This window comes from Nomascus leucogenys, chromosome 22a, assembly GCF_006542625.1.
Source record: "Nomascus leucogenys isolate Asia chromosome 22a, Asia_NLE_v1, whole genome shotgun sequence".
Classification (NCBI taxonomy): domain Eukaryota; kingdom Metazoa; phylum Chordata; class Mammalia; order Primates; family Hylobatidae; genus Nomascus; species Nomascus leucogenys.
This window is the reverse complement of record NC_044402.1, coordinates 41,912,713-41,939,432: the sequence shown is the minus strand read 5'-3', so window position 1 is coordinate 41,939,432 and position 26,720 is coordinate 41,912,713. Positions and strand designations below refer to the sequence as shown.

The 26,720-nt window shown below is 41.0% G+C and overlaps 2 protein-coding genes across 2 annotated transcripts in view; one reads left to right on the top strand and one right to left on the bottom strand.

The window, feature by feature from the left end:
• The window catches only part of RPGRIP1 (RPGR interacting protein 1), a 66,202-nt gene extending 58,818 nt beyond the window's left edge, over positions 1 to 7,384 (top strand). The window contains 3 exon segments of the mRNA XM_003260765.3: positions 698 to 782; positions 3,780 to 3,910; positions 6,726 to 7,384. Of these exon segments, the coding sequence (XP_003260813.2) occupies positions 698 to 782; positions 3,780 to 3,910; positions 6,726 to 6,838 (329 nt within the window). The 3' untranslated portion in view covers positions 6,839 to 7,384.
• SUPT16H (SPT16 homolog, facilitates chromatin remodeling subunit) overlaps positions 7,094 to 26,720 on the bottom strand; it is a 33,678-nt gene continuing 14,051 nt past the window's right edge. The window contains exons 4-26 of the mRNA XM_003260756.4: positions 26,300 to 26,452; positions 25,620 to 25,766; positions 24,752 to 24,903; positions 23,811 to 23,983; positions 21,976 to 22,066; positions 20,648 to 20,721; positions 20,405 to 20,517; positions 19,019 to 19,084; positions 18,815 to 18,910; positions 18,616 to 18,731; positions 18,377 to 18,530; positions 17,780 to 17,907; positions 16,671 to 16,806; positions 16,439 to 16,565; positions 16,010 to 16,128; positions 15,082 to 15,207; positions 13,916 to 14,028; positions 13,533 to 13,608; positions 12,811 to 12,980; positions 10,046 to 10,175; positions 9,327 to 9,456; positions 9,112 to 9,189; positions 7,094 to 8,444 (exon numbers count right to left, since the gene is read on the bottom strand). Of these exons, the coding sequence (XP_003260804.1) occupies positions 8,299 to 8,444; positions 9,112 to 9,189; positions 9,327 to 9,456; positions 10,046 to 10,175; positions 12,811 to 12,980; positions 13,533 to 13,608; positions 13,916 to 14,028; positions 15,082 to 15,207; positions 16,010 to 16,128; positions 16,439 to 16,565; positions 16,671 to 16,806; positions 17,780 to 17,907; positions 18,377 to 18,530; positions 18,616 to 18,731; positions 18,815 to 18,910; positions 19,019 to 19,084; positions 20,405 to 20,517; positions 20,648 to 20,721; positions 21,976 to 22,066; positions 23,811 to 23,983; positions 24,752 to 24,903; positions 25,620 to 25,766; positions 26,300 to 26,452 (2,814 nt within the window). The 3' untranslated portion in view covers positions 7,094 to 8,298. The remainder of the gene's footprint in view (positions 8,445 to 9,111; positions 9,190 to 9,326; positions 9,457 to 10,045; positions 10,176 to 12,810; positions 12,981 to 13,532; positions 13,609 to 13,915; positions 14,029 to 15,081; positions 15,208 to 16,009; positions 16,129 to 16,438; positions 16,566 to 16,670; positions 16,807 to 17,779; positions 17,908 to 18,376; positions 18,531 to 18,615; positions 18,732 to 18,814; positions 18,911 to 19,018; positions 19,085 to 20,404; positions 20,518 to 20,647; positions 20,722 to 21,975; positions 22,067 to 23,810; positions 23,984 to 24,751; positions 24,904 to 25,619; positions 25,767 to 26,299; positions 26,453 to 26,720) is intronic.

Below are 26,720 nucleotides of genomic sequence, written 5' to 3'. Positions count from 1 at the left end.
ATCCTCTTGTTATGCTCTAGCCCACTGTTTCATTATTACTGCTGCTCATGGAGAATATGATCAAGTTCTCTCCTATACCAGATTTCTTATCTCCTGGTTATCCTCTGATTTATTTTCTTACTTTAATGGATCATATTTTCAGTAGTTTTTAAAGAAAGGGCATATCATAAGTGAAAATTTGAGAAAGTCATGCATGAAATCTTTTTTTCCTACCCTCATATTTGATTCAAGTATGGAAATCTTTTTCATTCAGAATTTCAAAGGAGCCTGGGTGCAGTGGCTCATGCCTGTAATCCCAGCACTTTGGGAAGCCAAGGCAGGCAGATTACTTGAGGTCAGAAGTTGGAGACCAGCCTGGCCAACATGGCGAAACTCTGTCTCTACTAAAAATACAAAAATTAGCCGGGCATGAGGGTGCCATGGGTGCTCGGGAGGTTGAGGCAGGAGAATAGCTTGAACTTGGGAGATGGAGACTGTGGCGAACCAAGATCACGCCACTGCACTCTAGCCTGACACAGTAAGAATCTGTCACACACACACACACGATTTTCAAAGCGGTTGGTCCATGTTATTCTAGATCCAGGCAAGGAGTCTAATCTTTTCATGAAAACTACCATGAATACCACTTAGGAAAGTCTTGGGGCTCACACTGCAACAGTATATGATTCTTTGCTTTTTTCTCTTCCCCTTAATACAGTCATAGACCTGGACCCACAGGAGCAGCAAGGCCGAAGGCAGTTTCTGTTCGACATGCTGAACGGACAAGATCCTGATCAAGGACAGTAAGCATCTGCTTTCCACTTTGAAACAAAGGAGATATTGAGACAGAAATTCAAAAGTTTGAGTTTGGTTTTGTGCTGATGCTGAATATTTTAATAACTTTTTTGAGTTAATTTACTCTTAATGAATTTCCTATGTACTTGAGCCTAATTTATGTTTGTGACTACCTAATCCATTACCCAATCTTATAGGTTATTTATTTATTATTTATTTATTTATTTATTTATTTTTGAGACAGGGTCTCACTCTGCCACCCGGGCTAGAGTGCAGTGGCACGATCTTGGCTCACTTCAAACTCCGCCTCCCCAGGCTCAAGGGATTCTTGTGCCTCCACCTCCCAAGTAGCTAGGGTTATAGGCATGTGCCACCATGCCCAGCTAATTTTTTGTGTTTGTCGTAGAGGTAGGGTTTTGCCATGTTGCCCATATCTGGTCTCGAACTCCTGAGCTCAAGCGATCTGCCCTCCTCAGCCTCGCAGAGTGCTGGGATTACAGGCGTGAGCCACCGTGCCCAGCCCATAATCTTATAGGTTTCGTTCATTTCTCACCCATGCCAGCCTGATGGGCCCTTTTTTTGTAGCAGCAGTTTACTTGAATATTGACAATGCCCACATGGAATGAACAAAAAGTGTTGACGTTCTTTTTTTTTTTTTTGAGACAGAGTCTCACTCTGTTGTCCAGGCTGGAGTGCAGTGGTACAATCTTGGCTCACTGCAATCTCCACCTCCTGGGTTCAAGCGATTCTCCTACCTCAGCCTCCCAAGTAGCTGGGATTACAGGTGCACGCCACCACACCCAGCTAATTTTTGTATTTTTAGTAGAGACGGGTTCGCCATGTTGGCCAGGCTGATCCCAACCTCAGGTGATCCTTCTGCCTCAGCCTCCCAAAGTGTTGGGATTACAGGTGTGAGTGACCACACCTGGCCAACAGGAATTTTTTGATGTTGACATAACTAAGTAAATTTTAGATCTCCTTTAAAGTTTTAGGAAAGCTGGTTGTCCTTATTATTCCAATAATCTGAAGAAGGCCTCCTTTTAGAGTTTCCAGATAAAATGTGGGACATACTTATCCTAAAAACAATTATTTGGTCGGGTGCGGTGGCTCACATCTGTAATCCCAGCACTTTGGGAGGCCGAGGCGGGCAGATCACTTGAGGCCAGGAGTTTGAGACCAGCCTGGCCAACATGGTGAAACCCCGTCTCTACTAAAAAAAACAAAAAAAATCAGCTGGGCATGGTGGCACATGCCGGTAATTCTAGCTACTCAGGAGGCTGAGGCATGAGAATCACTTGAATCTGGGAGGTGGAGGTTGCAGTGAGCTAAGATTGTGCCACTGCACTCCAACCTGGGTGACAGAGCAAGACTCTGCCTCTAAGAAAAAAATAAAGTTATTTGTTGTTTAGCTGAAATTCAAATTTAAGTAGGCATATGGTTTTTGTTTTTGAAATCTGTTGTCCATACCGCCTGTGCATGTGTGTGCATAAGAAATAATATGGGGCTGGTGTTTTATCTTATTTTTAAATTTTTTGTTTGTTTGTTTTAGAGACAGGATCTCACCATGTTGCCCAGGCTGGTCTTTCAGCTCCTGGGCTGAAGCAGTCCTTCTGCCCTGCCTCCCAAAGTGCTGGGATTACAGGCATGAGCCACTGTGCCCGACCTGGTGTTTTAATTACTTTTTGAAAGGCCCAATACTTTTGTTTCATCTGCCTTTACTTTGTCTTTGGTTAGTCATAGAAAGAATTGAAAAAGGAGCCAGATGAAATAAACAGTGACTCTGACTTCAGCATCACTGTGGGCTTAAACAGATGTAAGCTTACAGAGAACTTTTGGAAATGGAAAGCGATTTGGTTCTTTCCTTTCTGTGCTAATGTTACATTTAGCTTTCACTTTTTTTCCCAGCATTTCCAGAACTCTCTCTTCCTTTATTCCCTTACAGTGATAATCATTTTCTACTCAATTTTAGGTTTGATTGGTATTACCTTTGGCTTTCTTTTTGCCAGTGTGGTCTAGCAGACAGAACAGGCTTTGTAATCAGACCAACCTTGTTTTTATTCCAGACTCTTTGACTTACTAGCTCTTTGATCTTTTTGATATTACTTAATTTGAAGGCTCTTGTGAGAATAAAATTGAGATAATATAGTTTACGTAAAGCACTTGGTATTGTACCTGGACATCGTAATGCTAGTTATCATCCCTTTCCTATGAAAATTGGGATGAGGGAGTCAGCATTATCACTTTGCATTGTTGAAGTTCTAAATAATGACATAGAAACATAGTTACAAATGAATATTGCCTAATGGGCTGAGAATGGATCTCTTTAAAGTAATTCCTTTGTTTCAGTTTAATCATATTTAGCTGTGCTTTTAGGAGCCTGAATTTTTAGTCCTATTCCTGGCACTCTGTATTAGCTACCAATATTTGCTTTTAAAAATTAATAAAAATATGAAAAATCAAGAATAGGCAAATCTAGAGAGATAGAAAGTAGATTAGTGGTTCCCAGGAGCTAGGGAAGGAGAATGGGGAGTGACTGCTTAATCAGTACGGGGTTTCTTTTTCTTTTTTCTTTTAGAGACGGGGTCATGCTCTGTCACCCAGGTTGAAGTGCAGTGGCATGATCACAGCTCACTGCATCCTCAACCTCCTGGGCTCAAGTGATCTCACCTCAGCCTTCCAAGTAACTGGGACTATAGGTGTGTGCCACCATGCCCGGCTAATTTTTATTTTTATTTTTTTTGTAGAGACGGGGTGTTCCTATGTTACCCAGGCTGGTCTTGAACTCATGGGCACATCCCATGATGTTCCCTCTTCTAAAAGGACTGTTAACTGCTTAAATTATACCAATTCCTGACTTTTTTGCTTATTGTCATTTTGTAAAATGGAGGCAAGGGAAAAGTGATGCAGAGAAGACGTTGTATTGTTTGTGATTACCTTTATCCTTATTTTATTTTTGAAGCATTAAGAATATCAACAGTGCTGAATTGAATGCAATTTCTTTTTAGTTTAAAGTTTACAGTGGTAAGTGATCCTCTGGATGAAGAAAAGAAAGAATGTGAAGAAGTAGGATATGCATATCTTCAACTGTGGCAGATCCTGGAGTCAGGAAGAGATATTCTAGAGCAAGGGCTAGACAGTGAGTCATTTTTTTTCAGTTCTAATTATTTCTAAGGAAATCATCCTAATAGTGAATATATTTTATCTTTAATACATAATTATCACTATGAAGTTGATGAGACACAAAGTGGATTGAAATCTTATCCCTACAACTGTATTTATTTCTGGATCCAGCATTAGTCAGTTGTGTATTTTAACCCCCATATACCTGATTACAACTAGAATTGATTTTGAATCTACAATGTTTGAAAAAGGGATTTTTAAAAAGACAAGTTATTTTCATTTCAGATTTATACATCAGAATTTTGGACTTGTCTTGAGCTTGTTTGTATAGGCAGCTGATACCCATTCTTTATGTTATAATGCATCCAGTCTTTTTTTTTTGAGATGGAGCCTCACTCTGTTGCCCAGGCTGGAGTGCAGTGCCGTGATCTCAGCTCACTGCAACCTCTGCCTCCCAGGTTCAAGCTGTTCTCCTGCCTCAGCTTCCTGTGTAGATGGGATTACAGGGGGGTGCCACCATGCCTGGCTAATTTTTGTATTTTTAGTAGAGACCGTGTTTCACCATGTTGGCCAGACTGGTCTTGAACTCCTGACCTCAAATGATCTGCTTGCCTTGGCCTCCCAAAGTGCTGGGATTGCAGGCGTGAGCCACTGTACCTGGCCCATCTTGTCTCTTAAAAAGACATCAACTGTCTCCTCTTTCCTCACATTCACTGGTCATTAAGTCTTATCCATTCTACTTGTGAATTGACTATGCTCTCCTTATTATAATTTTTTCTTTTTCTTTTTTTTTTTTTTGAGACAGAGTCTTGCTCTGTTGCCCAGGCTGGAGTGCAGTGGTGTAATCTTGGCTCACTGCAACCTCCACCTCCCAAGTTAAAGCAATTCTCCTGCCTCACCTCCTGAGTAGCTGGGACTACAGGTACCTGCCACCACGCCAGCTAATTTTTGTATTTTTAGTAGAGACGGGGTTTCACCATGTTGCCTAGGCTGGTCTCAAACCCTTGGACTCAAGCAATCCACCCTCCTTTGCTTCCCAAAGTGTTGGCATTACAGGCATAAACCACTGCACCTGGCCCCCTTACTATAATTTCTTTTTTTTTTTGAGATGAAATTACTATTTCTTTTTTTTGTTGTTGCCCAGGCTGGAGTGCAATGGACGGATCTCAGCTCACCACAACCTCTGCCTCCCAGGTTCGAGCGATTTTCCTGCCTCAGCCTCCTAGTAGCTGGGATAACAGGCATGCGCCACCACGCCCAGCTAATTTTGTATTTTTAGTAGAGATGGGGTTTCTTCATATTGGTCAGGCTGGTCTCGAACTCTCAACCTCAGGTGATTGGCCCCCCTCAGCCTCCCAAAGTGCTGGGATTACAGGCGTGAGCCACCACGCCAGGCCATGTAATTTCTAAACCGGTCTTCCTGCCACTGGTTTCTTCCACCCTGTTTCCATCTACTATAGTAAATGTTTCTATGTAATAAATTTGATCACTGCCTTCTTCTTAAATCCTTTTACAGTTTGCTATAGATCAGCATGTTTTAAGAACATTTGTATTTGAGTACCTTTAGTTGGGACTGTGCTGTCCAGTCTTCACTGTTCCCATTACCTTACATAGCTGGGATGTCACCTATCTTATCTGCTAGGACCTTTAGACACTTAAGATTATCCACTAGACCAGTGTTTTTCAAACTTCCAGACACACACCCCATTAGTGGATGTGAAATTGAATTAGTAAATCACAAAGAAATTTGAGAAATGCAAACCAAAACTGTGGGAAAGAAAACAGGAATTAAAGGCCAGGCGCGGTGGCTCATGCCTGTAATCCCAGCACTTTGGGAGGCCGAGATGGGCGGATCACCTGAGGTCAGGAGTTTGAGACCAGCCTGGCCAATATGGTGAAACCCCATCTCTACTAAAAATACAAAAAAATCAGCCAGGCATGGCAGCGGACGCCTATAATCCCAGCTACTCGGAAGGCCGAGGCAGCAGAATCGCTTGAACCCAGGAGGCGGAGGTTGCAGTGAACTGAGATCAAGTCACCACACTCCAGCCTGGGTGACAGAACGAGACTGTCTCCAAAAAAAAGAAAAAAAGGGAACAAAACAGGAATTAAGAGTACATAGCACATATTGTTTTGTGAAACTTGTTTTATGTAATGTTTAATGAATCATGATATAAAATTATTCTTACTGATCATTATAAACATTTTTTGAGGAATACTCCTCCTCAGACCCTAAGGGTTACAAAGTTCAAATGTTAGATAAGATTCTTCATTATATTCCTCTAGTATCTTTCCAACTGTGATCCTGAGCAAATTATTTAAACTTTTTCTTCATGTATAAAATGGGAATAACAGCAGTCTCTATCTCATAGAGTTGTGAAGATTAAGGAAGCACTTAAATAAGGGATTAAGAAAGGGGCTTAGGGTGGTGCCTGGCATAAGGCAAGTGACATATCTTTGTGGGCTATTTTCCAACTCACTCCAAACCCCATTCCTAAACATGCTATGTTCTTCCTGACCTCCATGCCATTTGTATGTGCATAGGGAAAATCCACTTAAGACTTTTCTGGTGATTTCTCCAGAAATCCTTTCCAATCTGTCCATTCTGGTGCAGATGCCTCTTTATGTGTCCCCAAAGCAACTTGTGCTTTCATTTATTATATAGAACCTATACACTATACCATTTTCCTTTCTCCTTCACAAGACTGAGTCCTCTTATGAAATGGGCTAGTAATTTCATTCATTTAGCGTCCCCAGTACCTAACCCGACAAATACCGAGAATCAAAGTGTTTAACTGAGTGATGCTATTTTTTTTTCCCTTTCCCAACAGTTGTTAGCCCTGAAGATCTGGCTACCCCAATAGGAAGGCTGAAGGTTTCCCTTCAAGCAGCTGCTGTCCTCCATGCTATTTACAAGGAGATGACTGAAGATTTGTTTTCATGAAGGAACAAGTGCTATTCCAATCTAAAAGTCTCTAAGGGAACCACAGTAAAAAGTCTCTTATAAAGTTAGCTTACTATAACATGAATTTGGTTTACTGTGATATCTAGTGTCTCTCAATCTAATGAAGAAAGTTTAGAATGATGAAAGTTTCATTTGTAACACTAGCTAGATAAAGGCATTTTTCTCCAATGCCTTAGCACTTTACCAGGCAGGAAGTAGGCTTGCTTTCAGGAACTGAAAATGAACGGTCACAGGTGAATTTACAAAAACAAACAACAACAAAAAAACCCCAGTTTATTCATCTTTTAGTTCTTCCAAAATTGAAAATATCAAGTCCTACTGCTAAGGAGAAAAAACAAACATACATAAAATCCGGGACCCCTCCCCCCTTCTCTTAAAGTCACAGAGCACGGAAGGAACTGCAGTGGGACAGGTGGGTGCAGAGAACCAGAAGGGGAGGATGGCAAGATAAACTCCCCAAATACTTGAAAAGCTGTTCAACAGAAACTGTGATAAATACAGGACAATGCAAGACAAAGTTAAAATAAGGAGCAGCAGTGCTGAGAGGCTGTGTTGTAGATATGGCCTCCCTTCCTCTTCTCTTTTCTTGTCAGGGTATTCTAGGCCCAAGGCATGACTTGTCCCTTCCAGATCTAAATGTTGACTCCTTTGAGCCTTCCTCTAGATTTCACTAGAAGCGGTACATGAGGCACAACCTGATATATCTTCCTTAGATATATGAGAAAAAAAAGAAGACAGTGGCAATTTTGCCTTCTATCATTGTACCATGTGTGCATTGTATGGAGAAAATAATCGAACCAGGGAGTATCACTGCTTCTTATGTCTTCCAAGGCAGCAGATATACCTCAGAATCTGCATGAGGCAGGAAAGCAGGAAAACTCAGACGAAGGCACCAGCCCAATCTGCCTCACTAGCTCAAGTTGTATGGTTTATCACAACCATCAGCAAATTTCCAAGAACCTTGAGTATTGCAAAGATAAAACTTAGAGATGTGAGGAAGGTCATGGCAGGAGGGTAGGTTGGAGGATTGAATGTGCTGGTCAAGAACCATGATGCGGGTAATTAAGGGTCACCTTGTACCACTGTCTTGGAAATACAGCTTTGAGACACCAAATAATAAGATGTCAGAAGCCATCGATGTCCTGGCAGAAGGTGACAGGAAGAGAGAAGAATGAAACAATATTTATTAACAGCGGGAGCCTCCTCCTGTCTTCAAGAACACCTCCTCCCTTGCCATCTGAATGGGGCCATTGGCACGTGTCCTGGTGGGCCTGGAATTCCCCGAGTAGATTTGGTCCACACAAATGGCCCCCTAAACCCATAAACACAAATGGCAAAACTTCAAATGAAAACAAAAGGAAAAATACAGTTTCTATGTCATGTAAAATTTTCAGGGGTTGGCTGGAGGAAGAATGGAGATCAGGGCCAAAGTTCACAAGTTACTTCCTCTTTTTCTTGGGGGGTGCAGAGCTGTGTCTGGAACCACGGTTAGAGCCACGGCCTGAACTGTGCACAGATGCCTTCCTCTTCCGGCTCATACTTCGACTTTGTTCTTCTTCTTCCTCGTAACGACTTTCTCGGTCCGCTAAATAGAAGAGGCATTATTAGTTAGCGATAGGTAAGCTTTAGGTACCTAATATTACTGGATGGCATGAGATAGTACAGAGAATACACTTTGGAATCAGACCCAAGTTTTAATATTGGGCAAGTACTTTCTGAACCTTGGTTTATTTACAAAAGGGAGAATTATTTAAGGGTTAAATAAGGTAACCTATGAAAAGTACCTATTCCCAATGCTTGGAACATAGCAGTTAATATTTATTTCCTTTTAAGCGTTAAACGTTTGGGGTTTGGCTTCAGAGTAACTAGATTAGCATTATAAAGACATGCCTAACCTGGAAGAAGCCTAGAAAATTAAAGTATTATAGGATTTAGGTTTGGAAACTGAGTAGGCTAATTCTTGAGTATTACATGAATATGTGGCTGTCATGGCTATAGGAAAGATGGGGGTTTGCGCAGATGAAAACAGCATCCAGTTTGGCAGAGCACTGCCCACTGGAGAGCATGGACACATTCCACACCTCATTTTCTCCTTCAGTCAATGAAGTTGTATCTGTGGCTCCAAATCACTTTTATAGTGTTCTTTTGTTACTTTCATTACGCCATCAATACTAACACCTCAAAATATTGAAATGTGTTAGAAATTTGTGCGTAGACAAATGAATAAATAAAAACAACACATTTTTAAAAACCTTTTCGGGCTTCTTCCTCCAGTTCATCCCAATCCTTTCCACTCTCTTCTTCACTACCCAACGACTCCTTAGAATAGTCTGGAAGAAAATTAATTAAGCATTAGTCATCATGCAGGAACAGAATGGAACGACAGAGTTCTTGGTCTAAAAAAAGTAGTTTTCAGAAAAGACATTAGATTAGGAAGCCAGGACGAACTTTGCTGTGTAAGACTAACCTGACTCTTCTGCTTCTGATGAATAATCTTCATCACTGTCCTCCTCTTCCTCTTCATAGTCATCTTCTGAAGGATTAAAAGTCTCATCTTCAATTTCAGACTCTGAATCCCCTTCTTCAGCATCACTCCCCTGGTGAGTTAGAGCATAATACTGCTTTTTTTTGACATTTACCTTATTAACTTAATGAATTAATTCAGCCACATAGTATACCAGTATTTACATGAAGAAAACAGCAAAAAAATCTGAGGGATCAAGAGATAAAATGACTTGTTTAAAATTAGTGGTGAGGTGCAATTATTATTTTACTATTATTATGTATTATTACATTTCTGAAAAATTCATGTTAGCCTTCCTCACCCAGGGGAATTAACAGAAAGACTTTCTGTATTTACGTATCACACAAACGTTAATTGGACCATTTTTAAAAAAATAATTTTTGCAAAATGCCCTGAAGGATTTTTTCCCTAAATGCTAAGAAATTCATTGAGGAAAATTTTTTGTAGTTTCCAAGAAATCTTGTCAGGAGTTAGTTACCACTGCCCAATCAATTTATCGTTTACCTGTAAAACTAATTTGAAGAAACAATAATATCAAGTGGTGTTTACAGCTTCTCCCAGATGGCCTAGTCCCTTATGTACTACTCATATGCCATTCTAACTGACCAAATGATAGAGGGCAACACTGTGTACCAGAAAAAAAAAACCCCACACTCACGCACCTCACCCTCAGGCTCCAGGAAAGACCAGCCACCTTGTTCAAAGAAGCCCTCAGGGTCATCAACAATGGTCTTCATGATTTTAGTCCAGTTGAGGGACTGTACTCCTTCTGTGTACTTCAGGTCGCAGGAACTAAGAGAAATGACATGACAAAGTCAAATCAATCTTCTGTATTTTCCAGATATTCTTTTTTTTTTTTTGAGACAGAGTCTTGCTCTGTTGCCCAGGCTGGAGTGTAGTAGCACAATTTTAGCTCACTGCAACCTCTGCCTCCTAGGTTCAAGTGATTCTCCTGCCTCAGCCTCCCGAGTACCTGGGACTACAGGGGCATGCCACCATGCCTGGCTAATTTTTGTATTTTTAGTAGAGACGGGGTTTTGCCATGTTGGTCAGGCTGGTCTAGAACTCCTGACTTCAGGTGAATAACCTGCCTCAGCCTCCCAAAGTGCTGGGATTACAGGTGTGAGCCACTGCGCCCTGCCTGGGAGCAGATATTCTTGGCACTATGGCACCAGAGCATGTCCCAATGGCTGCTATTTCATCTCCTAGAGCACTAGCCCTCACAACAGACCAGCATTCCAACTGAAACAAGCTTTCTCCTTCACCTGAGTCTGAGCTCATCCTCTCTCATTTTCTTCCTTAAACACCAATTTCCCTATTCTTCACTTAGTCTTCTCTCCTATTCACCGATGCTCTTCCCTCTCTGTCACTGATTCCATTCTTATTTCCAAGTAGTCTTAACTCATAACCACTTCTGCGATTCTGTTTTTCACTACTATAGTTAAGAAATGGGGACAATTTTCGGCCAGGTGTGGTGGCTCACGCCTGTAATCCTAGCACTTTGGGAGGCCAAGGCAGGCGGATCACGAGGTCAGGAGATCGAGAACATCCTGGCTAACACGGTGAAATCCCGTCTCTACTAAAAATACAAAAAATTAGCTGGGCATGGTGGCACATGCCTGTAGTCCCAGCTACTTGGGAGGCTGAAAGAGGAGAATCGCTTGAACCTGGGAGGTGGAGGTTGCAGTGAGCTGAGATCGCGCCACTGCACTCCAGCCTGGGCAACAGAGTGAGACTCTGTCTCAAAACAAACAAACAAACCAACAAAAAAAACAGGGACAATTTTCAATGGCCCTAGCCTGCCTTCTTCAACTTTCCACTGCTTTCCTATGTGTTGTTTATTTGATGCAAAATCTGTATGAAGGTGGGAATAAATTTTTTTTTCCCAGTACCTAAAGTGCCCTGTATTTAGACAATGCTCAAATGACTTTCTCTTACTCACTTCTGTTGAGGAGGGCTGAATCAGTTAAGAGTGGGTAAGAAGAAAAAAATCAAAGAAATGACAACAGTAAGGATAACAACAAATCATAAAATCTGCCTGAGAACCACTGGCATAAATCCACTTTAGACAATATACACGGAAACTTCTGCTTCCAGCCATGATGGAGTAACAATGACTAGATTTACTTTCCCACCTTAGACAACTACAAAACAAAATATGAAACAACAGTTTTCACACATTGGATAAAAAGCAGCACAAGACCATAATCCCTGAAAGAAGGAAACAAACAAGGGTTAATTGAACATCTGCCCTAGTTTTCTGTCTAGAGGCAATTCCTAGTCTGCTATGCAGGGAGGGAGAATCTAGGCAGAACCTGATGGTCTCCAGGAACTGAGACAAACTAGGATTTGGGAAGGCTGAGACAGCTAGAATTTTTGGAGAAGAGTACAGGAAGAAAGAGTTTCCCAGACAGAAAGCTTCAGAGATCTGCAGAGGGGTCCCCTCAAGTCTTTGGTGGAGGGATAATCTACACATTCATGAGAAAACTGGAACTGCATAAAGCAGCACTGGAAAGCAGTAGGCCAGACAACTCCCAATCTCACAAAGAACTAGAAATAAATCGTGTTCCAGTGGATTTATTTCCATCACCTTTTCACCAGCTTCAGCAGAGATCTCACAATCCACAGGGTATCAGGCAGACTCTGAAGAGTATTGCCTCGTAGTAAGGCCAATTACTCGGAAGTTTTTGAGTGAAACTTTTAAAGGCTGTTCTAAATCCACACTAATAGACATTTGAGAACAAGCCTTGGAAGATCAAACAGAATCCAAATAACTTGACAGCATCCTAGAATAACCTCGTCTCTAGTAAAAAAATTAGCTGGGTGTGGTAGCACATGCCTGTAGTCCCAGCTACTTGGGATGCTGATGCAGGAAGGTTGCCTGAATCCAAGAGTTTGAGGCTGCAGTGAGCTGTGACTGCACCACTACACTTGAGCCTGGGCAACACAGTGAGACCCTGTCTCAAACCACCACCACCACCACCACCACCACTACAAAATATGTAGAAAATATAAAGATAATGGGTGAAGAGCAGAAAAGGATGCTTCAAAAGCTATTGTAAATATGCTGTACATTGACTGGGTGTAGTGGCTTGTGCCTGTAATCCCGGTACGTTGGGAGACCAAGGTGGGAAGATCGCTTGAGCCCAGGAGTTTAAGACCAGCCTAGGCAACACTGAAAACAAAAAAGATCTTAGATTTTGATTTTCTTTGTGTTAAGTATGCATAAACTATTGTTGGGAATTCAAGAAAAAGTGAACAGCTCCATTATCTAATAGATCTCAAGTTTTCAAGTCCTGGTCTGTAACAACCAAAAGGCAGTCTCAGTTTAAGTACACCAGTAGATTTTATGCACAACATACCACATTCAAATTCTATAATACAGGGTTCATGGGATAAATGGGAGACTGATGGCAGATTTACTTACTTCAACCATTCCTTGATGGGGTCAAGAGAGGCTACAGGAATGGCATTGATCATGGTCACTTTCTTGCTGTAGTCCTTGTAGACGATTACCATATCAAAGTTCTTCAGGTGAAACTGGACCCGCTCAAAGTGGATCAGCTCTACCTCATCCAATGTCACCACAAAAGGTGGCTGTCAGGGAGAAACTGAATCATGAGCATAGAAGTATTTCCCCCAAAGCAATATTTCAAGTAACTTTCATGATCTAAATCACTACATAAGAGATAACTAAGCTGTTTTTTGGGGTTTTTTTTTGGAAAGACTGAGGCAGTACAACATACTAAGAAGCCACAGAAAAAGGATCTGCAAGACACAAAAATCATCCCTCAAGGAGAATAAACTCAAGGAAACTATGTGAAGGAACCATTTAAAATAAACTATTTAAAAAGACATTATCTTAAAAAATAAAAAAAAAGAGAGAGAGCTTCTTGCTATGTTGCCCAGACTGGTCTTGAGTTCCTGGCCTCAAGTGTTCCTCCCACCTTGGCCTCTAATTGTGCTGGGATTACAGGTGTGAGCCATCATGCCTGCCCTAAAGAGACTTTAAAAGTAACATTTGTTCAATGAGTTTTAAGTCTAAGTAAATATCAAAAATGAAAATCACAATAATTAGGATAAAAAACACCTATCCTCCTTTATTTTCTCTAACAATTTTCTTACTAAAAGAAGGTAAGAAACACTCACCCATTCCGTAGCATTTACCAGCGCACTACTAGTGGGCTGAAGGAGGCAGGTACTCCTATAGGGAGCTCCGTTAAATCTGGAAGAGAGAAACTTTTAACACTGAGCTCATCACGAGAGAGACTGCTGCTGCCACAACAGACAAACTTCTTCCCTCTCCCCATTCCAAACAGCTCCAGCATACTCACTGGAGACTCATCCAGAGGAAGCCTCTTAAGAGTTAGCCACTCACCTAAACCCTTAAACATTTTCAAGAAGAAATGGATGTCTCAAAGATTATTAGTCACAGGAAAAAAGGATATGATATGTTATTATTAAAGGAAGAATAATTTATTGTACCAAAAGACAGACCAGTGAAACTTCAGGCCAAAAAGAAGATATGTTACCCCAAGTCCCTAAAAGGCACTTCAAATTCCAGTTCCTCCTTAGTTAGAGCCTCTACTTTCTCAATGAAATTTTTAAAGGCTGTTTTCAGTTTGTGCCTCATTTCTCGTTCCATCTGTAGAAGGAAAAAATATCAAATATAGCCATCACATTTGTTAACAGTACCTCCCCTCAAAAAATCTGAAGTGCTTTTGTGCTTTAAAAAAAAAATTCCAACTTTTAAGTTCAGGAGTACATGGGCAGGATGTGCAGGTTTGTTACATAGGTAAACGTGTGCCATGGTGGTTTGCTGCACAGATCATCCCTGAAGTACTTCTGTTGTCCTTCATTCTCATAACTATGAAACTAACATGTACATACACCTTATTTAAGGCCACCATGCCATTAACCATCCAGCTGAGTCTGCAACCTAAGCCTAAACTATTGTAATACTCTATCTCAGCAGATACTTGAGTTGCTCTGCACAAACAGATTCAGGGTTGCTTATTTATTTATTTATTTATTTTTGGAGACGGAGTCTCGCTGTCGCCCAGGTTGGAGTGCAGTGGCACGATGGCCCACAACCTCCACCTCCCGGGTTCACGCCATTCTCCTGCCTCAGCCTCCTGACTAGCTGGGACTACAGGAGTCCGCCACTACACCCGGCTAATTTTTTTGTATTTTTAGTAGAGACAGCGTTTCATCGTGTTAGCCAGGATGGTCTCGATCTCCTGACCTCGTGATCTGCCTGCCTCGGCCTCCCAAAGTGCTGGGATTATAGGCGTGAGCCACTGCGCCCAGCTATTTATTTATTTTTTGAGATGGAGTCTCACTCTGTTGCCCAGGCTGGAGTGCAGTGGCGCTATCTCATCTCACTGCAACCTCTGCCTCTTGGGTTCAAGTGATTATCCTGCCTCAGCCTCCCGACTAGCTGGGACTATAGGTGCACACCACCACACCCAGCTAATTTATGTATTTTTAGTACAGAAGGGGTTTCACTACATTGGCCAGGCTGGTCTCGAACTCCTGACCCTCAGGTGATCTGCCCATGTTTGCCTCCCAAAGTGCTGGGATTACAGGTGTGAGTCACCATGCCGGCCCAGGCTGTTTATAAACTACAATCCCTGAGCTTGGATTTGGCCTCATCCTCCCTCACTATCCTGCAAATACAATACTAAATTTCACAAACCTGCTCAGCATAGAGGTCATCTCGGTCATGCATATGCTGATGTTTCCCCAAGTCTGTGGTTATCTCTCCCACTTCTGTGTAGAACTGCACATCCGTGTGCCGCTTCTTCCCAAACATGATGGCATTCTGTCGGCATAAAACAGAAAGAAGACAGAAGTCAGAAACACAAAGGTATCTGTGATAGAAATGGCAGTGATCCAAACTTGGGCCTCCACAGCATGCATGCAAAAATAATTAAACCATCCCTGGTGTTATCATAAATAATGATGCTTGGGAATGTGAAACAGTGTACATTTGAAAAAGTGCTGTGCTCCTACTTATTATAGGAACTTTGGAAATCATGTTGGTAACAAATCTTATCTAAAGCAAAACCTTTTTATTTTAGAAAGGGAAATCTGGAGATCTCGTATAAAACATTTGCTGGCCATCATATAACACGCCAAAGGAACAAACATGCTTATGAGCACCTTCTAGATGCCAGGCCTTGTGGCCTTTAGAGGCATTATTTTATTTAATCCTCTTAAATGTTCTTAAGTGAGAGGTGATCTTTTCATCACTTTTTTGTTTTTCACACGCTGTTGCCCAGGCTGGAGTACAATGGCGTGATCTCGGCTCACTGCAACTTCCGCCTCCCAGGTTCAAGCGATTCTCCTGCCTCGGCCTCTCGAGTAGCTGGGATTACAGGCGCTGGCCACTACTCCTGGCTGATTTTTGTATTTTTAATAGAGACGGGGTTTCACCATGTTGGTTAGGCTGGTGTCGAACTCCCAACCTCAGGTGATCCACCCACCTTGGCCTCCCAAAGTGCTGGGATTATAGGCCTGAGCCACTGTGCCCAGCCCTTTCATCACTATTTTATAGGAAAGAAGCTGAGAGAAATGAAGTGTCTTGCCCAAGAGCTCACAGCTAGTTAAGTAGAAAAGTATACCTTGAGGTGAAAGTGCAAGACAATAATCATTTCTCCATCACAGGGCTGGAACAAAGCATGCTTAATATTATTGTACAAAATATCCACTTTGTCTCCTCGAACAGATGTGAAGCGGAAGCCTGGGGAAAAGAATGAAGAAATGTCAAGCAGTATAATTAAGTTAGGCCAAAAGGCACTGCAACTCTTCTGGCTGATTTGCACAGGGTCAGAGGAAACACCAACAACTGTACAGAGCTTTCCTTTCCTTCTGGCCACACAGCAGTGTAAGTAGATTCCTCCCAGCATTTCCTTGTCATACTTTATTAGCATCATGCTTTAACCAACTGAGCTAACCGGCGGATGGCTCTTTGTCATTTTCTTATCTGATCTGTCATTCCTAACAAATGTGCCCTGAAGAGAAAGCCTAGGTACAGGAGAGATCATCCCTACCATTGACATGGGCCTCCAGTGAGCCTTGCATCCTCTTTTGGGCAATATTTGGGCGAATGTATAGATCTTTCAGTTTGGGATTACTCCGGTTTAGATTGATCACCAGTGAGTCTTGTTTTACAATGCCCTAAGCAAGAAGAAAATTAACATGAATTGTCACATATCCTTACAAGTCTCCAAAAAATACATGTCCTTCTTTGTGTAAGAATGTTTTGTCTGTGTTTAGGCTCACCTCCTTCTCTTTCTCTTCAGCTTCTCGAGTTTTATAACGTTTCTGTACTTCTTTAATAATTCGGAAAGCATTCTGAAGGTTCAAGGCTGGTACTGTCTGTTCTCCGGGTGCCTTAATATTTGACGCTCGGTATGTACTGTAGAAAAGGAGCAGCATTTATAGACATTTCTTTTTTAGGCCAGGGAAATTGTGCTGATTTACTTTATCTTATAACCAGCTTAATCTCTCTTTTTTTTTTTTTTTTTTTGAGACAGGGTCTGGCTCTGTCACCCAGGCTGGAGTGCAGTGGCCCGATCTTAGCCCACTGCAACCTTCGCCTCCTGGGTTCAAGCCATCCTCCCACCTCAGCCTTCCAAGTACCTGGGATTACAGGTACATACCACCATGCCCGGCTAATTTTTGTATTTTTAGCAGATACAAGGTTTTGCCATGTTGACCAGGCTGGTCTTTAACTCCTGGCCTCATGTAATCCACCTGCCTCTGCCTCCCAAAGTGCTGGGATTACAGGCGTGAGCCACCATGCATGCCCATTCCTTCTTTTTTCATTTTTCAAATCTGGCATAACATCCCCAAATTATCCCATTTCACACCATGAAATCATAGAATCCAATGTGGCACCAGTTTTCTTATTTGAAGATTCTACTGCAAAATATGTTTATTATTTTTAACACTTATTTTCATAATTATTTTTTTTGAGACAAGGTCTCGTTCTGTTGCTCAGGCTGGGTGGAGTACAGGCAAGATCAGGGCTCACTGCAGCCTCAACCTCCCAGGCTCAAGGAATCCTCCCACCTCCACCTCCAGAGTAGCTGGGTGATGGGCGCACACCACAACGCCTGGTTAATTTTTTGTTTTTTAGTAGAGACAAGGTCTCACTATATTACCCAGGCTCAAAATATATTTAGTAAATATATAGTATCTTGAAGAAGATTCTAAATTGGGATCCATCCTGAAAATAGTACAAAGTCAAGAAGGCGATCCGAAACAAGTACCAATGAGGAAGGCTCTGACGTTTACTAGGTAGGGAAAATGCAGCATAGAATGAAATGTTTCTGAGAGTACCACTCCAGACAAGATCAATCTGGGTATGACTTTTCTTGGGGACTCACATTTCTTTGACAAAAGTCGCTTCAGGGTTAGGAAAGATGTTGCCTTCATTCCTGCCCAGAGCACTGCCTGGGCAATAAAAGTTGATTCGCAAGTAAGTATAATCTCCTTCCACGGACATACTTATATTCTGTTCAAAGGAAAAGCATAAAAAGTAAACAGATTTCTTTCCTAGAGATTAGTAGTTACAGAGATGTTAAAATTAAGTTAGGAGTTACAAGTTGACTGCTCTTAACCTTAATCTAAATCTAATAAATTTACATAATTTATCTTTTTAATAACGAAGTACCTTTTTCCCAAAAAAATCTCTGAATTCTCAAAGTACCCTGTACCATGAATACAATTACAAGTTAAACAATGATTAAACGAAGTTGAAAGAAAGATAGGCAAATTATGTTTCTAGACTAGTTTAGCTTTCTACTAAGTGAAAAAAACTGGAAGAGGAAGGAGAATGCAAGACAAGAGGGATGTCAGTAACCTGAACAGAGTCTGAAGGAGCCAAAAGTGGGAGACATGATGAATGCAGATTATTTATGGCAAATACAATTACTATTTTAAGAAACAGTTTGGATGAAATCTGATGCATTGAATGTCAGTACCTTGATTGTGGCGATGTGAAACGGTGTTGCAATGCCAAACACAGGCATTATTACAGTCTCATATTTCTTATCGATGTAGATCTTCATTTCCCGAATATGTGGTTCCTTAGGCATCAGAGATGGGTTTTTATAGGACACATTAGATTTGCGAGCTCTGGAATGGGATAAAAAACAACTAAGAAATTTCTGCAGTCACACAGAACCCTCAGATGATCTCACTGCTCAATGAAAACTCTTACTTCTGAATCTGCTGTTCTCCCTTTTGTTCAGTCAATCTCCTCTTTGCTTCTTCATTGAGTTGAGCCGCTAGTTCTTTTTGATGTGCTCTTCGCTTCTCTTCTGCAGTCATTTCATTCTGGTGAATGGAAAATCCAATTTATCACAACATGTGAGCCATATGACAGCTGAGATCAATGTAATTTAAAATAGTAAACTTACTCTTGTTCTTTCTGTAAGTAATGCTGCCCGAGAACCTCTTCCCAAAAGGTCCTCTGCCTCATCTTTCTCCTCCTCCTCCTCTTCCTCATCTTCGTTCTATGGAAAAAGTCATAATCAAAGATGAAATTTTAATTATTTTAGCCAATATTATTTAAATTCTTTATATCCTAAACTTCCTATACTACTTATCTATCTTCTTCCTACCTTTAGGAAAATCCCCACATTCTTCACTTTCTTCTTCACAGAAGTGAGAACAGTAGCTGGGCCATCCTAGAATTAAAAGGAGAATGAAGACACATAATTTAAAAGAGGCAATTTCATTTTCTAACCTAGTAAACGGCTGGGCAATGCTTTGAATCTTTTGGACGCTAAAATGTTTGACAATGAATAAATATAGTTTTTATCCTTCTAACCTCTAACTCTCATCAGGAGCTACATTTTTTTTCTTTTTCTTTTTTTTTTGAGACAGAGTTTCACTCTTGTCAACCAGGCTGGAGTGCAATGGTGTGACCTCAGCTCACTGCAACCTCCGCCTCCTGGGTTCAAGTGATTCTCCTGCCTCAGCCTCCCAAGTAGCTGGAATTACAGACGCGCACCACCACGCCTGGCTAATTTTTGTATTTTTAGTAGAGCCGGGGATTCACCATGTTGGTCAGGCTGGTCTCAAACTCCTGACCTCAGGTGATCCACCTGCCTTGGCCTCCAAAAGTGCTAGGATTACATGCATGAGCCACTGTGCCCGGCCAGGAGCTACAATTTGGGAGGCAACATTGGGTAATCGTTAATACAGGTTTGATTTGAAGCCTGGCTCAGTTGCTTTCTACCTCAGTGACATTTGGCAAGTTACTTAAACTTGTCTGTGCCTTCAATTTATCTGTAAATGGAGGTAATAAGACTATCTACTTCACAAGGTACTATTTCAATGAATTAATGTAAACTGCTTAGCTTATAATAAAAACACTGAACTATCTGTGCTCATTATTATTAAAAATCAGTTCCTGCTGAGGGAAAGAAGCCAGTCACAAAAGACCACATAGGGTATGACTGAATTTACATCAACTGCTCAGATATTTAGCAAATCCTTACAGAGAACGTAGTTTAGTCATTGCCTAGGCCTGAAGAACCACTGGGGGAAGGGAAGGGGGATGGGGAGTGACTGCTAATAGGTTCAGGGTTCTTTCCTGAGGTGATGAAAATATTTTCAAATTAGATTGTAGTGATGGTTACACAAATGTGAATATACTAAAAATCACTAAATTGTACATATTAAGTGGGTGAATTGTATGTGAATTGTAGCTCAATAAAGCTGTTATTAAAAAGAAAAAAGAATAATCGGTTTCATTATTAGTATTAGTTCCTGATATTATCATTATCAAGGTTCAAGCCACAATATGACAATATGATTTAATGGTTTAAATCATTCCCTATACCTGGGCTACAGTCTCTATTCCTAGCTGCATTAGGTTAGGCTGTCACATGGATTCTTCCCCTCAGCTAGAATTTAACAAAGCAAGAAAAAAACCACAGGGTCCACAAACGTGCCTCCAAAGTTAGTTCATGAAGACTCCAAAGTTTAGAGACAATACACACCTCATCCACAAGCACTGTGTCACCAATGAACAGGGCATAGGTTTTCTCTTCTGGCTTTTTCCCCTCCTTGTTAGTCAGGTCTGAGAATCCTAAATTGATGCTGAAAACCATTCCTAAAACAGCAAAACAAGGATCAGTCTATGGCTGTGACAATGTGGAGAGGTGTGAGACATATGCCTAAAAGAAGATAAAGCTAAAGGAAATAACTCACAAAAGTATTTTCCTATTGTATGTGAAACTTACCTTTCTTCAGTTTGTATTGATTTTTACTATTGATTACTAGGGAGCCTTCACGGAATTCAATTCCCATCCCAAATCTGAAAAGAAACAGACAAACATCAGCAAAAAGCTAAAGATCTCTAACATGGATCAAGTATAATATATTCATTTCAACTTTCACAATAAGACAGGCAAACATGTTTGAAATGATTTACCCCTGCTGACCGCTCAGTTAGAAAAGAGGATTCAAAGACAGTCTTTGGCCTCTAAACATGCTGTATAATCCCATGGCGAAAAATAATTTCCTAATTGATTATATCAAGCCTTTTTACTTTTAGCTTATTTGCTCACATTTAAACTTTAACCTTCTACCATAAAATCAAGTCAGTAGTATTCCTATAAACAACATAGAGATTATTAAGGGGTACATTACTAAGACAGTAATTACTAGATTAAAAGGGGCAATTTTTAGTGGAACACTGATAACCAGATTCGTAAGACTTGTTATATAGGTATATATTTCCATGAGAGAAGTCTAGAAACTATATACCATAGACTAGTTTTCATCTAAAGAGAGTGCCTACATAAAGCTTTGTTTCCCAAAATGTCCTTTGTTCCATAACACGTTATTAGGTATTTCTAGATGTTCAGTGATAAAATACATTTGAGAAATGTATAAAATACATTTGAGAAATACACTGGATTGAATGAAGAGACAAAAACTAAAACAAAAACAAAAACAAAAAAAACAAACAAACAGCCAGGCAGTGGCTTACATCTGTAATCCCAGCAATTTGGGAGATCAAGATGGGAGGACTGCTTGAGCCCAGGAGGTCAAGACCAGCCTGGGCAACAAAGTGAGACTCTGTTTCTACAAAAAATAAAAAAATGAGCTGGGTGTGGTGGCACGTGCCTTGGTCCCAGTTATTGGGGGAGCTGAGATGGGAGGATTGCTGGAGCCCAGAAGGTCTAGACTGCAGCGAGGCATGACTGCACCACTGCACTCCAGCCTGGACAGAGTGAGACCCTATCTCAATAAAATATTAGGACATCTCAGAGTACTTAAGTTGCAAATGTGCATGGAGAGAGGAAATATAGTATGTATTAATAGTATTTCCCAACATCTGTAATTAGATCCTGGAACACCACACTGGTCTAGAAAAATCTCTCTTATACACTTGGGAGAATTTACATCTGTCTCACTTTCTCCGATAGCATCATGTGCCTGGCACATAGTATAGTTTGCTAGTCCATAAATGTTGGCTCAATCAATTAGCCTAAAGAAATTAGACTGACCACTGACAGTCTAATTGAAAACTGACTCAAGAATGACAATACACATCATGGCATACCCTAGGTTTTTGGTAATTTTGTTCAGCAGTTCTGGCTTCTGCTTTTTAACCACGTCCATGACAGCGTTATATACGTCACATATCTTCACACCTAATAACAAGACACAAAGGAGATATTAAAATATCTTTTAGGAAAAAAACTCAGTAACATTTTAAAATCAAAATTTATGTCCCCTAAAGCAGTGTTTCTCAAAGTGTGAACTAAATAGTCCACTTACTTTTTTCTTTTTTTGAGACAAGGTCTCACTCTGTCACCCAGGCTGGAATGCAGTAGCATGATTATGGCTCACTGCAGCCCTGACCTCCCAGACTCAATGATCCTCTCACCTCAGCCACCCAAGTAACTGGGACTATAGGCACACGCCACTATGCCCAGCTAATTTTTTATTTTTTGTAGAGACATGGTCTGCCATGTTGCCCAGGCTGGTATCAAACTGGACTCAAGCAATCCTCCCACCTTGGCCTCCCAAAGTGCAGGAATTACAGGTGTGAATCACTCCACCAGGCCCCATTCTTTTTTTTTTTTTTTTTTTTTTGAGATGGAGTCTCGCTCTGTTGCCCAGGCTGGAGTGCAGTGGCATGATCCTGCTTTACTGCAAGCTGCACCTCCCGGATTCACGCCTTTCTCCTGCCTCAGCCTCCCGAGTAGCTGAGACTACAGGCACCTGCCACCACGCCCGGCTAATTTTTTTGTATTTTTAGTAGATGGGGTTTCACCTTGTTAGCCAGGATGGTCCTGACTTCATGATCCGCCTACCTCGGTCTCCCAAAGTGCTGGGATCACAGGCTTGAGCCACCATACCCGGCCCCGGCCCCAACCCCGACCCCATTCTTAATCATACTATTTGAGAATCACTGATCCAGGAGGATGGTGGAACACCAGTTGGTCTTAATAAAATACTTCAAGAGTTGATAAATGGTATCACATTAAAGTTATACATTTCCAAAAACAGATCCTTGTGGTGGGCCTGTTCCATTTATCACTAAACGAGTGAATTATTGTTATGAGGGCTGTGGCCTTAATTTTTCAGGATCTAGACTATGAATGGGTATGTCAAGCTAAAAAGTAGTCTAGATATGGTGGCCTCAGAGGGATCTTTATCTTCATTAAACTATCTATGGCTATCATTTCCAATAGGACTTCTTAAGACCGACTTAGGGATCGTGTGGAAAAATGGTGTCTGGAAGCTCAGTATCCTTCGTATTGTTTTGATGTAGGATTAACATTATATATCCTGTTGGTAGAGATACTAGTTCTCAGCACTTTCTATAACTAAGGAATAGTAATAAAGCCAAGGTATTTTGTGAAGATCCGGACATAGAGGGCCTAAGAAATCAGAGAGGTTTCTATAAACATCAATGTAAACCACAATGATCACTCATGCTTGAAAGAAATGCAGATTCAAGACCTACATGCTAGGATGATTCAACATTTGTAAATCTTATTCTGTTTTTAATATGAGAGCCTCAGAGACATAAACATAACACTAATGACATTTCCCAGGCTGGAGTGCAATGGCGCAATCATGGCTCACTGCCGAGGTATAATCGCAACTCACTGCAGCCTTGACCACTCAGGATCAAGTGATCCTCCCCAACTTCAGTCTGAGTAGCTGGGACCACAGGCGTGCAGCACCATGCCCAACTAATTTTTTCATTTTAAATTTCTTGTAGAGATGGGGGCCTCATTGCCCCGGCTGGTCTCGAACTCTTGGATTCAAACGATCCTCCTGCCTCGGCCTCCCAGTGTAGGGATTACAGGTGTGACCCACAGCTCCTGGCCAATGACATTTTTGTTATATAACTTCCAAACCTCCTTTTCTAAGGCACCTCACCATGTCTTAATTCCTTCAGCAGCTCCTCTTGAAGCTGGAGTAAAAAGTTATAATTTTCTTGAACTTCCTGAGAAGGATCAACCATCAAAGTGCGAACAAGGTTGGAGCAGTAAGACTTGAAGCGAATACCCATGGCACAAGTGATAGCCCCAAAATGCATATGATTCTTGTCACTAGAGACCAACAAAGAAAGAAAACATTTCATTACCAAAACTAGCAAAGTCCTTGGTATTAATGGGACACAGTATCAATAATCATTACTTTTCCCTGCCATATTCCAAAGCTGTGGCTGAATAAGGACCTAAACTTTTTGTGTTTTGTTTTAAATAAACAAACCAGTTTATAAAGGCTCTGGAGTAAAAGTCAGTGACCAAAACTTTTAGGATAGAAATTCAGTGAGAAAGTGAGTACTGGATTATAAAAATGCAAATTATGTCCTGAATTGTATACATTATAGTCTAATTGTGGGGTTGTGAGGAGTCACTTATACACTAGTCCTCTATGAATTGTGAGTTGTAATTAGTCTTAAGTTAAATAAGCCAGACATAAAAGGACAAACACTGAATGTTCTCACTTATATGTGGGAACTAAAAAATTGGATTACATGGAGATAGAGAGGGAAAAAAATAGATAACAGAGACTGGTAAGGGTAAGTGTGTGGGGGGGGGCAGGCGAGGATGAAAAGAAGTGGGTTAAAAGGTGCAAACATAAAGTAAGATAGAAAGAATAAATTCAGTGTTTGACAGCAGAGTAGGGTGACTATACTTAACAAAAATGTATTGCACCTGGGTGATGGACACCCAAGATAATGACTTGGTGACACTATACATTATATACTTGTAGCCAAATTTCAATGTACCCCACAAATTTGTACAGATTTAACAAAAAGAAAAAATAGGCTAAAGTCAAAATGCTATATTATGAAGTCTTCATATACTTACCTCACCACACTGAACTTGAGATTATAGTTGCCACCACTCTGAATGATAGGAGGGTAACACATTTCCACAGTAGAAGGGTCTGCCCCAGCAAGGTATTTTTTCTCTTCAATGGCCTTTTCCACAGACTCAGCCAGTTTGCTGTGTCGAACTTTCTGTAAGAGCATCCAGAAATAAAGTAACACTTACTAGAGGGTAGCAAAGTGGGGTGTGTGGTGGACACTATGATTTGAAGACAAAATGTATCCTTTTTTTTTTTTTTTTTTTTTCTTTTTTGAGACGGAGTCTCGCTCTTTCACCCAGGCTGGAGTGCAGTGGCGCGATCTCGGCTCACTGCAGGCTCCACCCCCCGGGGTTCACGCCATTCTCCTGCCTCAGCCTCCCGCGTAGCTGGGACTACAGGCGCCTGCCACCTCGCCTGGCTAATTTTTTGTATTTTTAGTAGAGACGGGGTTTCACCGTGTTAGCCAGGATGGTCTCAATCTCCTGACCTCGTGATCCGCCCATCTCGGCCTCCCAAAGTGCTGGGATTACAGGCGTGAGCCACCGCGCCCGGCCAAATGTATCCTTGTGTAAGTCTTAGGAAATGATTTATGCACCAGGTAATATATTGGTATGCAGGCAAAACACATTTGGAGAACAATATGTAGGACTTACAGCTATTCCTATGATTCTCAAGTAAAATAATAGATTACCTCAAGAAAACACAACGCAGGCTTACCATTATTTTGAAAGGGAGATGATGTAATTACCACCAACTTAAGTGTCAGTCTTAATTTCAAAGGAAGCTGAAGACACACCAACAGATTTGTATGGTAGACTTATTACGGCTTCATTAAAACAGTAAAAAGACCCTCTCATCTCTATTTACCTCATCTGCATCAACTATTTCCATGACTCTTTCCTTGAAGAATTTGTTGAAGACTTCAGAAGTGATGCTGGCTGCTTTCTTCATTAGGGTGAGCTCCCCATCCTCCTTTACAGCGATGGTATATGCCACAACTGCACTGATATCTATCTGCAGTCAAAGTGACAAGAGTTTCTAACATGCAAATACAGAATTACAAAATAAATACATCTCTCCAATTTGAATATTACCAGTGATATTTCTGTTATTTAGCAAACTATCACTGGTTTGCAGAATATTCAAATATTCTGTTCTTGAACTGAATAAACATTTGAAATAGCTCTTTGCCAGGTCATTGTGTGTATTACAAGAGGTGTTAAGCTAATGTGCCACTTAAAATGTAAACTGCCCTCTCTAGATGTTTTTTGTAAAGGCAGAGGGAAGAAAGGCAGGGAACAAAAACTTTTTTTTTTTTTTTTTTTTTAAAGAAATTTTGTTTCCAACTCTAAAGTGGCTGGACTATCTCCTGAATGTCCTATCTACCGGCTGGAAAGTAAAACTGGCACACTGCTCAGCCAAAGAGGATAAAATGTAAACAAACATACAATTTTCCCAAAACAAACGTCCTGCACTATCTGTTATGGAAGCCCATCACATTTCTGTCTTCTCAACTCTTGATTTGCTATTTCCAGTAGTATTCTTACTTTGTCAAAGCCTTCTTTGTTGAGGCAGTCATTCCAGCTCTTCATGAACTCTCCAGGGAATTTGTCTTTGCTGAATACTCCAATCTTCTTGCCATTCTTGCTTTCTTTAATGGCTTCAATCATTTTATCAAAGCTACTCTTATTACTTTCATTCTGTCAGTGTCATAGGGAAGAAAAGGGGTCTGTTCATTAGACACATATGTTTTACCAGTAACAGGTAGAAGATTATTCTAAACTATGGAAAAAATAAATTCTCCTCCCATCCCCACCTACTTTTTAAAGAGACAGGGTCTTGCTCTACTACCCCCAGGGTAGAGCACAGTGGTGTGATCACAGCTCACTGCAACCTCGAACTCCCAAGTTCAAGCAATCCTCCTGCCTTGGCCTCCCAAGTAGCTGGGACTACAGGTTCATGCCACCA